This window comes from Mus caroli, unplaced genomic scaffold (genome assembly GCF_978045245.1).
Source record: "Mus caroli unplaced genomic scaffold, Mus_caroli_1 scaffold_20, whole genome shotgun sequence".
Classification (NCBI taxonomy): domain Eukaryota; kingdom Metazoa; phylum Chordata; class Mammalia; order Rodentia; family Muridae; genus Mus; species Mus caroli.
The window spans coordinates 4,686,103-4,699,477 of NW_028227275.1; the positions used below are offsets into that span (position 1 = coordinate 4,686,103).

The 13,375-nt window shown below is 44.6% G+C and overlaps 1 protein-coding gene across 3 annotated transcripts in view; it reads right to left on the reverse strand.

The window, feature by feature from the left end:
* Positions 1-1,862: 1,862 nt before the first annotated feature.
* Positions 1,863-13,375, reverse strand: part of Nhlrc2 (NHL repeat containing 2) — a 53,699-nt gene continuing 42,186 nt past the window's right edge. For all 3 annotated transcript variants that reach the window (XM_021151653.3, XM_021151654.3, XM_029472364.2), the window contains exons 8-11: positions 12,884-13,006; positions 11,554-11,760; positions 10,391-10,610; positions 1,863-8,153 (exon numbers count right to left, since the gene is read on the reverse strand). In XM_021151653.3, the coding sequence (XP_021007312.1) occupies positions 7,897-8,153; positions 10,391-10,610; positions 11,554-11,760; positions 12,884-13,006 (807 nt within the window). In that variant the 3' untranslated portion in view covers positions 1,863-7,896. The remainder of the gene's footprint in view (positions 8,154-10,390; positions 10,611-11,553; positions 11,761-12,883; positions 13,007-13,375) is intronic.

The window sequence follows — 13,375 nt, forward strand, 5'->3', positions numbered from 1 at the left end:
TGTCTATGTCTCTTCTCCTCAGTTACTGACTGCTAATGTCTTTATTTACCAATCAGAATTAACTCAGGGAAGGTTCCCAGAATCTAAGTGCAGACTCCAGGTCTTGGAGGCCACCAAATAACAGTACAGTAAACAGTAAAAGACAAAATTTCAACAATTGTTTAACCAGTTACTTTTTTGTTGTTGTTGTTGTTTTTTCCCCAGAGCTGAGGACCAAACCCAGGGCCGTGCGCTTGCTAGGCAAGCGCTCTACCACTGAGCTAAAACCCCAACCCCAATAGTTGTTTAACCAAGGTTGGCCTTAATCTTATGGTTCTTGTGCCTTGGTCTCTCATCATCATAGAATTCTGGTGTATGCTATGACTTCTGACTTGCACAATTTTATAGTCTTCTATAACTGCAAATCAAAGTCTGTTTATAAATGCACATATGTGCATGCATGCTTAATTTTGAAAAGTAAAAATAGGATATGTGTTCTGAAAGATGTTGTCTTAAGATGTTTAAGTACAAGCACACACCCATAGTTATTATATTAGCCACAACTGGTTTAGTCTTCTCGATGGATGACCTGCTCCTTAATATCTCACTACTGGCAAATATTTAGGCCGTTAATATTTGTTAGTTTTTTGTTTTGTTTTTTTATGTGCTAAAACATTTTTGTGTATGTACACAAACATTGGACTGAATCAGTTTCTGCAAGTGACTACTGTATTATTCTGGCTGAGACAGAAGGACCATTGAGTTCTAGGTCAGACCTAGAGACCTGTCTCAAAAAGAAAAGAACCCAGTTTTGTCCGTGATCTGCACTGCAATGAGATGACACCCTAGGATGGCAGGTCAAGACTTCACTGTTGACAGGACAGAGTTGGAGAGCCTGAGAACCTACTGGTTCCCATGCACTTGGCTAGGACTTGGTGTCATCCACAGGGCCTTGGGATGCACGACCCTGCACTTCCCCTCAGACTTGGGTGGAAACAGACACTCAGTGTTTAAATGCAGTTGCCGTGCCTGGGTATCCCTGTGTACCTTGGCTGAAGTAATGAGCCTTTCTGTTATAAATAGGTTCCTGAGCAGCCGAGTGTATCAGAGGATAAGAGCACCGATTGTTCTTCTGACTAATTCAAGTTCCAGCAAGCACATGGTAGCTCTCAACTGTCTGTAACTGGGTCTGATACCCTCTTCTGGTATGTCTGAAGACAGCGACACTAAACTCATAGACCTAACGTTTCAGGTGGGCCGCTTCAGTCACTCTGACTCCCAGGCCCAGGAAGGTGGCTTACCTTAAGACATGCTGAAGAGCTGGATGGAATCATTAGATCTTTAATATGATGCTACACCTTTTACTTCCCAGAATCCCTGCCCCTACTGCACCTGCATCTGGGTGCTATTTTGAATTACCCAAGAACAGCTTTTCCTTTTCTTCTCCGTTCTAGGGATGCTTTTCTTATCACTTTCCTCAGCATCTTGGGCTTCCTTGCTTTCTCTACTGCTTCCTCCCCTCCATGTGCGTGCCTTCCATGCAAGCATCCATGGCTTTCTCCTTCTGTCCTTCCCCCTCCTCCAGGCAGCTGCTAAGGCTCAAAGCTTGCCCCCTTTGAGGTTTCTCTTTAGCCGCTAATAAAATTGTCCTAATGCTTCCATTTGAATCCATTTCTAAACCCCCAGATAAATGAGACTAAAAACTCCAAGAGAAGATCCTAATTTCTGGTCACCCACACAAGCTCAGTTGTTATGTGGTGCAGAGACCCAAAGTCCAAGCTTTATCCACTAAGCCATTTCTCCAGCCCCAGCTTACAAGTTTCCAAGTAGTAAAATCAGTGATATACTTAAAATACAGAGCATATTCAAGACAGAAACACAACTTTGGAGAGAAAAATATTTAATCTGTTTCATGGAAAAAAAGTACAAAGCTTTGGAAGAGCTTTAGGTTTGCAAGTACAGGAGGAACGCACACGCGTCCCAGACGCTCGCTCGGCTCCACGCTCCTCGCGTTAGTGAAGCCGCCAAGCTCTTAGCCACCCAATAATGCACTTGAAGGAGCCACTGAAGAGTTTGGTCTAGAAAAATAGTGTAAAATACATTGCATAAAAATATATTAATCCATCTACAAACACTTTAAAATGCATAGCAAGGAAATTCTTTCAGGACTAAGCCATGTCTAGAAATACCAGTATCTGAACTTGTATACTGGATTTTCACTGCATTGTTTAGGCATGATATCCTCACAGCAGAGCACCTCTAGGCTCACAAATGACATCATTTACCCACACAAGATGGCAACAGTCTCTAATGTGATCATCCATGAAGCATACCTTGAAGGAGTGGAAGTCTTGATTCCTTAAGGCGTGAAGCAATGACAGTAACGACGTCTCCTACAGAGAGACCTAAAGCTATACCATCAGCCCGTGGACAGTGAGGAAGCCCCACTTCAAAGAGAGGCCAATCTGAAGTCAGCCACACAGGGTCCTGTTCTCTGCTGTAGAACACTGTGAAATTACTAGGAATTTTAGAAAAATGATCACTGCAACATGTTCCCCACTTGAGTCCCTGTGGAAGCCCAGCTCCTCAGCAAAGGCTCGACAGGAACTACAGCGGTCTCTGTAGCTGAGGGCGGAGGTCACGGGCTGAGTTGAGGCTCTGGCTTAGTTTTTGAGGGTAACTTGCAATGATGACATCACAGGCAGGCAATGGCAATACTTTCCAACTCTGTGCCAACAACTATGTTTCTGGTGGAACTAAAAATAGAGACAAGCAGTCTTTAAAATAGAAGATACCCCAATGGCTACACTAGGAACGTATGCGCTTTCATCCCCACTGGTATCATTTGATTGTTTGATCTTATTTATCTCAACATATTTTCTCATGAAACTAGGTACAGAATAATAAAAATCCTCTTTAAAGAGTCTGTATCTCAGAGGGCGGAACTCACCTCCCTTTTGTTTTATTTTGTTTTATTTATTCCATGTGGAAAGCTGAAACCAAGCAACCAAGAGTTACTAGAGCTTCAGATTTCACTTTAAAACAGCAACACTGCTCACGCCCACGTCTGAGCCAGGCCAGACACTCTAGTATGTAGGTCCAGTGTTTATTTCTAACCCACAGCTGAGGGCGGCCACAGGTGGAAGTGTACTGGAAAGTCCTTGCGGTTCTTTCCTTGGGTCGGGAGGCTGTCGAGAGCAGTGTCCACAGGCACACAGGAGTGACGTGCAAGGGGAGGAAAGAACACATCACACAATGAGTAACTACACCTAGCCGCACATTCCACAATCGTCTAGGGTTTTAGTTTTCAACTCCGACCTCTGACAATGATTAAACCAAAGCACCACGCTATGGTGAAAGCTATCCTAGCAAAGCCTCCAGGCAGGGCTGTGTCCTATTCTGGGCCAGCCTGTGTGCTCATAGCGGCCACCCGAGAGCCGAGGCACCAGCCTACACAAGCCGGCACAGGCAGGAGACAAGGTTGATTAGCCACAGAATGCCACCTCGCTTGATTACCAAGCCTCTAACTTTAATGACCATTCTGTCTATTACCCTATTGCAAAGAAACTGGAAAAAGGAAATTCTATTAAGCCAGGTTAAAACAGTGACTCAGGTGAGTGCTCATTCTTCATGTCAGCTTTGAAACACGGGTGGAAAAAGCAATCTTGGTGATTATCACGCAGGTCTGCTTCAAGGTATGTGACTCTGTCACTCTGTCATTTCTGACCCATGCAGTGCGCTGCTCAATGAACCACAGTACTGCTTCATGACCACACTACTTCACAATGGACAGACGCTGCCCTGGGATGCTCCTAGAAACCACCACGGGCACACGCAGGACATCTTGTCTCACACTGCCACGCTGATTTCAGGAACAACTCCTGAGTCACCAGGGAGCCTGCACAGCAGACCATTAAGGCTGCAGGAAGGCAGAGGACTTTATTCCTCTACACCTCATTTGGTTCACAAAACTCACTATGTCAGACATGGGCAGACTTCTCAAGGCCTGCACCAGCCATGCTCTTTATGGTGGACTGGCTGCTGGGACAGTCCTGTTGAGCTAACTGGGATGTCTACACATACTCCTGCCGAGAAACTGTGGATAGTCACTGAAATTAAGGGCACAGAAAATCCCCTGGGAACCAATGATTATATATCCCACTCCAAGGCCCAGATGATAAGAATCTATGAGAAGTCATGTAAGTTGAATGACTTTAATGAATTTAAATGAATTTCACAAACACTCATTCCCAGGGCTCCTGGAATCCTCTGGACTGATAAGTTACTACATGAAGGAATGAAATATGTGACCTTGCAAGTTTGAGAGGCGACAGAGTAGGCAGTGGGGCAGACAGCTGTCCACTTCCTCTGTGTACACTCTTAGTGCTGATGTAACTGTTCAAGCCCTGGCTTCAAGGAGGAGGGACTGTCCTCCATCCTAAAGGCTGTTGTGAGGATTGCATGTGGTCAGCACACAGAAAGTACTTGGGAAACTCCCAGCAGGGAGCAAGAACTCAGTGAATGTAAGCCTCCTTCTGCCCTCATCTGAAGGCCGGAGGGTAGGTCCCCACTTTCCACGCTGTAGAGAGCCTCAGTTAAGCTCTGCTGCTCACAGCTACATCTGAGTCAGCCAGCACCCACATACTAGGTCCTGTTCTAGGCACTGGACGCTACCCCAGGAGCTTCACAACCAACATGGCAAAGCAGCTTCCTTTTCTGGAACATACACACCTAGTCTGTAATGTTATTCAGAGAGCACCGCTCCAGGGTGAGAGCGCCGCCCCAGGGTACGCAGGTTATAATCTGAAGATTCTTGTACAAGTTGTTAAGAGTGTGGTGTGTCTCCAGCTATGTCTGGATCCTCTATGGAAAAGCCGTATTCATTAAAGCTTCAGAAGGCCTTTTTAAATACTTCAATACAAAGTAGAGAGGTGCTTCTTTATAAACAATATTGTTTATGAAATGGTAATACATTCTACCATAAAGTGTTCTTTTTCTTCTCGAGCCCAGATTCTAGTGGGACTGCTAACATGTCAAATGGTGGAGAAAGATTTTGCTTTAGAAACTGGAGTTGTAAAAAAAAAAAAAAAAAAAAAAGTCAAGCCCATGTCTGTGGTCATAAATTATTGTCATTATTAGAACTAAACTGATAAGTAGCAGTTCATAAATTACTCCCTGCTAAATGCCGTGGGAGCATTTCACTGAAGCCTGGCAGCAAGCCCAGGCTTGGTCCAGCAGCCCAGCTCTGCAGGGCAAGACACTGCTCGAGTCTATACTCCTGCCACTATACCATGCTAAACAATAAAACATCATAATTATCCCTGTCCTCACCAACTACAACTTTAAAGGAAACTGGTAAATGAAAGGACTCTAAATAGACCCCCATCTTTGGTAATAGAAGTGGCTTGAGAAAAATTGTTAGTTAGTGCTTACAATTCAGATTATTTTAGTATCTTTGAGAAGATTAGATTACTCTCTAAAGTCCTGGCCATTGAGTACTCTCAGAGGTAGAATTTCAGTGAGACTGCACAGGCTTGCTCATTTAGAGCTTTGGTGACCCGGCCCCTGCATGTGGCTTTATGTTACTGTTCACTACAAAACATAGCTTTTCGTGATTTCATTTTCCCCTGAGGACTGAACCCAGGGCCTCTGCACATGCCAAAGAAACATCTTCCAAATGAGTTAGCAACTCTGACCTTTGCTCTTAAACATCGCCAAGCCAAAGGCAAAGGCAAAAGCTGAAGACTTTTCCATGGATGGAGAAAGACAGTCAGTTCCGCATATGTGGAGAAACGATGGTTACACATTGTCATTAAGTCCTCTAGATTTCCCACACTGCAAAACATAGGCCCAAATAACCTATCTTAGTGGTGTGAGCCCCAAGGCAGACAGAGTTGTCTCAGAACAACTACAAAGCTCTCAGAGAAGACAGAAGACGCTGCAGCTCCAGAGCGTTGTGACTAAGGTTTCCTCCTGTCAGACACTGTGTCAGTCCTGACCCTAGGAAAGCTCGCACTCTGCTCACTGAGGACCTTCTCCGTCCATCCCCACCTACATTCTGATGTGACCAGCAGTGCAGAGAGGCAGGTGGGGGTGTGCAGCCACTGTGCAGCCACTGAGATCCTTGCAGTCACTGAAGACTCAAGTAAGATCCTACTCAGGCAAAGGGAAAATCAAGGGAGTTAGAGAGTATTTTGGGGTTTTTAAGGTACATCAAACTACAGAATACATGCTTGTATTTTCAGAGTGAAAACTTATTTCCACACAAGCTAAACTGTATCTACCCTGTTTTAGAGAGTGAAACTGTTTATGTCCTCAAACAGGAAATGACTGGACCAAAATATTCTCATCCTGTCCAACTGGAAATGAGGAATCCAAGAAATCAACGAGGGCTGCAGCGCTCTGAGGCCCTCCACAGACCATCAGCTCCAGGCTGGAGCTGCAGAACCGCTCGCTGCCTTGGCTGGTTCTAGGCGCAAAGGTTTCTGAGGTAACCACATGCAACTCTAAACAAGATCCCTCCCTTTCACGTTTGCACTGCTCCTGAGAAACAGCATTTCTAAGTTAATAATTGAAGTCATCAAGTTTTCACTTCAGATTTTTTTTTTTTAGCTAACTGAACAATAAAACAAGCAAATGTTACCTATCAAAAACTACTTCAAAAATTAACTAATAACTAGGTAGACTATGCTTAATGCTTATTAAACTTATAGGTGGGCTCAGATAATGCTTCTGAAACCTTGTAGTCTCAGTAAAACACACGTCCACTCAGTTTTAGAAAAGCAAGGCTCTTAAACAGTTACGATGATCATCTATGACAATTAAAGTTAACAATGAAAACCAAACCTCTCCAGTGCCCCTTCCAGTGCTGTTTCTTATGGGTTAAAGAAAACAAATATCAAAACAGTATCAGTAAATCACTGCGTGTTTCAGCCCCAATATTTTAAATGAAAGTGTATTAGTATAACTATACCCTGAAAATAGCAAAGTGAAGGTTTACATGTGATTTTTCAAAATATCAGAATTAATGATCATAATTTAAATTCTAAATATGGGAACCAAAACAGTAACAAAAATCTCAAAGCCAACAATTCTGTTACTTAACTCTTAAAACTGCATGTAAATCTCCAGACTAGCACGATGCTCATTACATGCAGCCCAGCCACTACAATAACCCACCACACATAGCAACACAGCAGTCTCCACCCACACGCAGGTCAGCCTCTGGGAAGCCAGGCATTGCCTGCTGGGAATATGCTCATTAAATACAGTTAAAGGTAGGTCTGCATGCCTTTAAAAATTCTACATTTTTCTTTTTTATATAAAGTTATAAGGCATTAATAATAGAATGTTAAAACAAATAATTTATAATAAAAATAGATTAAAGCTCTCTTTTAAAAATACCTCAAGTGAGAAAAATCACAGGAGGTAAGTAACTACTCAAACACATGCTCTCTAAGTTTCTGCCAATGAATGCTTTCTGCTCTGGCTTTAAGCAGACCTTAGACACTAAATGGCAGGTATCCTGACACAAAGGTGCACAGCGTAGGCCCATCTCAAGTTACTGGAAATTTACACATGAATGGATAACTACTACTGATAAAGGCAGGTTATTTAAACTATCTGGCATGATTAGTTTTGACTACAAATATAATACTCTCTGATACAGCATGGACTGTCGCTTTTAAAACAAATAACAGCAAAGCTTACAGTGCCGTGGTTAAATGATGGTCAATGACTTGGCTGGCACACAGCTAAAATGAAGAAATTTGTTTAGAATTAAAATACTAATAAGGAGCACAGCTTTATTTTGGTCTCAGTTGTTACAACTGAGCAATGGGTTACTATAGTGCTTTTTCCCTAAGCGACGAATGGCAGGATGGACAGGGCCTGTGCTGAGGGCTGCTGGCCAGCCTTCTAGAATGCGTATGTGAGCTCTACAGGAGCTGCACAAGCTGGCTGGGTGCTGGTTATCTGCAAAGGCTGCCTGAACACGACTCCCTTCATCATACATGCGCTGCTGTCTGCACTGCAGTAATAAAGAAACACGATGACAGACACCACAGCTTCCAGTGACAAGCAATGGGTAGGAATCTGCAGGGAAATCGCCGGTTGATTGGAAATATTCTCTATGTCTCCAGATGGGATCTGTTCTTGCAGAAGCCATTCATTGCCTAGAAAACAGGAGAGAATATTAAGACTATAAAAAAAATACAAGAGGCCGAGGCACAGCGATGGGCAAAGTGTGAGAGAAAGAATTCAGACACCTAAAACTCATGTAAGTGCTGGGTCTATGTGACACCCATCTGAAATCCCCACACAGGAGTTGGGACAGGGAATCCCCACAGCTGTCAAAGTATTCAGAGCAGTGAGCTCGGGGTTACTGAGACATCATTTCTCCGTATTTTAGGTGGAGAGAGATCAAAGAAAGCACATGGCATTAACCACATGCATGCTCAAACATGTGAATGTCCATGTATATATACATGTGTGCTCACACATGTGGACACACTCACATGCATAATACATACACATATATTGAAAAGACACAAGTAGGAAACTCGGTACTTCTAAGGGAAAGAGCCTACATCAGCGAGCGTTTGGTGCGAGCCTGAGTGCACACTCTGCTCTGACAGTGCCTGGGAGAAGAGAGCATCCCAGATGACCTCTGCACTTCATTACTGCAGCTCCTGCCCTCTGTGAAATCTACTAAACTGAAGCCGAGCATCACAGTCATGGCTCTTTAGGGCGTCACACCCCTGGCTCAAAGGAAGGTCTACTGCTGAATAAATGCGCATAAGACCCGTGTGACAGGAGACCAGTTCTCACCAAAGGGATCATGACCTTCAGGGATCCTGTCTAAGAAGTACAAAATACTACATTAGAGAATACAAATGTCACGTGATTCGCAGTGATTTCTAAATCCAGGCAAGACAACAACAAACTGCTATTCACCAACTAGTTTATTTCTTTATGTTTTCATACTTGTCACATGTATGACTTATGAAGTAGCTCTTTAAAATAGTCACAAGCTCTAAGCACTTTAACTATTTCTAAAAAACTAGCCCCAAAGAGTGTCCCTAAGTGTAGACATGGGTTCTGTAATGCTTTTAGAATCTTTAAATTACTATGACCCCTGCCTAAAACCTCACTTGCCCTGGATAGTAAAAACAGAGCCGATATTCTAGACAGACAGTGAACATCTAAGTAATGGCCTTCACCTCAACTCCTCCTCACTTTGCAGGGCAATGACTCAGCACTCAATCTGGATGTTACGAATGCAGCGTTAAAAAGGTTGTCAATATCTTATTTTAAAAAAATTATACTGGCCTATAATTACATAGAGAGATATTAAATATGTGGTCTTCAACTAAGGGGCTGCTTTCATATGTCTAGGACCTTCTGGAGCCCAGAAAGGGGCTTGGGGGTGCCTGGGTTTGCCTGGACAGGCTCAGGGAATATCCTTGGAGCCAGTTCAAACTGTAACTAGCAAGTCCACATACAGGGTCCCCTTGTTCTGGACGGCACCCTGACAGTTACAGACCAGCAGCTTCTGTCCTGAGAATGTATGAAGGTAAGTAGGCCTGAGGCCAAGATTGGGGTAATGTACAAAAAAAAAAAAAAAAGTTTGTGAGAGGGTGTGGGAGAGAAGGAACTGAGGAAATGGAAGATTGAGTGACAGCGTGGGAAAGAGCGTGGGAGACAGGACAGAGGAAGCTCATCTGAGACACCAAGTCCTGCTTTGAGAGTTCTGGACCCCAGCACTACACTTTAGCCTTGCTTGCTTCCCACTGTGGTACGGCGGTTCTCATGTCTAACAGCACTAACAGCAGCAAGCAGAGCACATATCCCGACTGTCCACAGTGAGAGGAGGACTCATGCACACAGGGCTGGGGAGGAAGTGTCAGAAAGAGACACTAAACAGGAAGCTCCACCATCTCTCCTCATCAGACCTTTACTTTGTTATTACTTTAATTTGGGGTTTTTTGGGCAGGCTTTCACTCTGTAACACAGATGGCCTGGAAATCACTATGTAGCTCAAGCTAGCCTCAAAATTCTGGTTCTCCTAGCTCAGTCTCCTGAGTGCTGGGATCACAGATGGGGCTTTAACTGGAAGTGGCTCTTTTTGGACACGACGTGAAGAAGACAGAATGGGGCACACATGCAGGCAAGCCTCATTTCCAGAGGCTATGCTGCTCAGAGCTGCCGGGGCTCTCACAGGCCACACAACCCCAGGATGTGAGGAAAGAGGGAACAGCAAATACATCAAAGCAGACGAGAGCTAGAGTCACGCTTCACACCAGGTCCCTCAAACCCTGCCCAAACACACAGAGAAATACACAGTGAACAGAAACCATCAGCCTGAACCCAAGCGATTCACGACTCTCTCTCTGTAGCGCTGGGCTCACACCTTCAGCTTCCAGGAACCAGCAGCTGGGCGCGCCTTCGGTCAGCTTTGCTCCTGGTGGGAGCTGGAGCTTGAGCCTGAGCTGCAGAGCCTGGCCCGGATGCACCGTCACAGGGGGGAGGCCAATGTGTGGGGCAGACTTCGGCACCTTGGGCACTGTCTTCTGTTTCTCTCTAGGGAAGGAGCCATCTACCACAGCACTGTCAGACTTGCAGACTGGGAGCTGGAAGGCCAGAGGACATGCTGTTAAAGCAGAGCACTTTCAGGACCAAAATCGAGGGAGCTTAGCCTTAGATCTATCAGTGACATCAGCTGCCATTTAGTCTAAAGACTATTTCCCCCAAGTACAGACAAACAGCCTGCCTGAGCAGTCAGACACCTGACGATTCAGGAGAAAATTAACTGCCCCATGGTTTGTAAATAGTAGGAAATTAAAGCAACTCTTTGAATGTAAGGACAGTGGTTAGGATACAGGGTCACAACTTTCACTGTCAAGAGAAATCCATTCAATAGATAACATTTTTTGATGCTATTCTGTGGATTTTAAAATAATTACTTTGCAAACACTACTTAGAAAAAAAAAGAGCCGCCCCTGACACACACACACACACACCCCACACACCCCAGTACCAGGTAGATAGATACATTAAAAGATAGTGGGCAAAAGACTTTCTCCTTGAAAACTGTTTTGAACTTGGCCAAGTTTTCTGCAGCCCATCATATTTTCAGAGTTTGGGGAGCTGGGGCTTTTGAAGACAATTTGGTGCTGTATTAACCACAGGAACCAGACAGGAGACAACGATCTAGGATCACCAACTGAAACAACCAGTCCCCGTGGCACACAGATACAGTGTGCATCATGACTTCTGCACATTTAAAAGCAGACCCGAGGTCTCTGTTTTTATTAAAGGTTCATCCAATTCTCTCCAAATCCCAGCACTTTCCTCAAATGCTCAAGACAGATGGAACATATATTCTAAGACTAACAGGAGATCCTCAAGGCAAGCCTTCTGGTCTAGTTATCCCAGAATGCAACAGGGGTACCCACTTCCGACTCCCTTTCTCCATGTGCCAAGCAATACCAGAGACAGACAAAACAAAACTGCGTCAAGGCTCAGCATTGTTCTTGAACCCATGAACATCCTCTATGTTCTAGGATAACTTACCACAGAAACCGTTCTTGCTTCTAAATCCATCACTTTAATTTGGTGATTATTAGTGTCTGCTACATATAACAGCCGACCACTCTCACCGATACACAAGCCTCCGGGCTCATTAAAGGCTGACTCCGCAAAACTGGAACTGGCATCACTGGCGTCCCCAGTCCCTGCTAACGTTGTACAGCCTTTTGTTTTTGGATCCACAACTTTAATCTAAAGGAAAAAAGAACAAACATTTCCCCTGCAGTCATTCCTGTTTACAGCAGTGCCAGGGCAACCAGAGGACTCCAACTGCCATTAATATTCTCAATTAAGTGTTAGAACAGCAGCTAGTTCCAAATTTTCCTAAAAATCTCAGTATTTGATTCATTTACACCATTTCATCAGAAATTTCATTCAGATTTTAAAATCTTAGCAATACTGTGTTTTGTTGTAAATCCATTTCTATTTTTTTTTTCCTGGAACTAAAAATAGCTTTTTTCCCCTTGTGGAACACATGCCCGCAGTTCTGCCGACTTCTTGAGAGCACTGACTAAGGACTGTTTCTTTTGTTAACTGTAAGCCCTGCTGGTTATGTCTCAAGCACATTAAGCTCGTGGTTGCTCATCACAGTGCACAGAACTCTACAGTAAGAGTGGAAACAGCCAGCCAGACATGGCGATGGTCTGAACAGGGACATATCTGCTCTTTGCCACTACAACTGCAACAACTCAAACCCCTCACGTGCTGGCCCTCGTCAGCTTTCAACTCTCAACCTGACACAGCCTGCAGTTATAGAGAAGACAGGACTGCCCAGGCCAGACTGCCAGTGGACATGTCTGTGAGGGACTGTCCTGTTAGTTCATCTGGGGAGGCTTGCCCCGCTGTGGGTAGCACCCATGGGTAGCAGAAGGGTCTGGTGACATAAGAAAGCTGGCTAAGCCTGGGCTATGAGCAAGCCAGCAAGCAGGCCTGCCTTCAAGTTTCTGCCCTGACTTTCCTCAATGAAGGATTTACTTGGCTTGAAGTATGAGCCAAGAAAATCCTTGCTAAGCTGCTTTTGGTCAGTTTTACTACAGCAACAGAACGAAACTCCAACAGCTGGTCCACGCTCCCCCTAAAAGGCCCCCTTTTCCTGCCATTGTTACTTAAGCACCTTTGATGGGTCACAATTCATACATTTAGGTCACCCCTGGAATTAGCTTAACATTTCCCTCAGTTCAGACACCGTAAGGCTACAGCAAGAAGAGTACAGAAGAAGCTGTGCAGCACCAAGGGCTGTAGCGCCGAGGGTGCAGCTGCTTTCTGTATCTAGAGTGGTGCTGGTCTGAGACACATGGGCCTTCAGCCGACTCACCTTGTGATTGTAGGAGTCGGCCACGTAGAGCACTTGCCTCTCCTCGTCCCATGCAACCCCAAGTGGATGCTGAAGCTTCGCATTGATGCCTGCTCCATCAACATCACCAAAAGCAAATAAATTCTTTTATTTTTTTTTAAAGAGAAAGAAACAGCAGTTATTAAATTTTTCAGTGCTTTGTTAGGAGGTAAAAGTGAAAACTAAGATTCCAGTGTTTCTAAAGCTGGGAAGCTCTGACTTTTCCCAGTAGTGTGGGCGTGCGATAGAGAACGGGGAACACAGTAGGCTCACTCTGCACTCTACTGGCTGCCATGCTGTCTCGCCCACAGTAGGCTCACATCTAGTGCAGTTCTCCTGCTAACCCACTGCCACAAACCCGGTGCAATCGCTCTCTTCCCATCCCCTGAATGCTTGTGTGTAGTCAGGTGGGCGCCTTTCTCAGAGGGAGGGCTTTACTTGTATTTCTCTGTATAGCCCTGGCTGTCCTGGAAC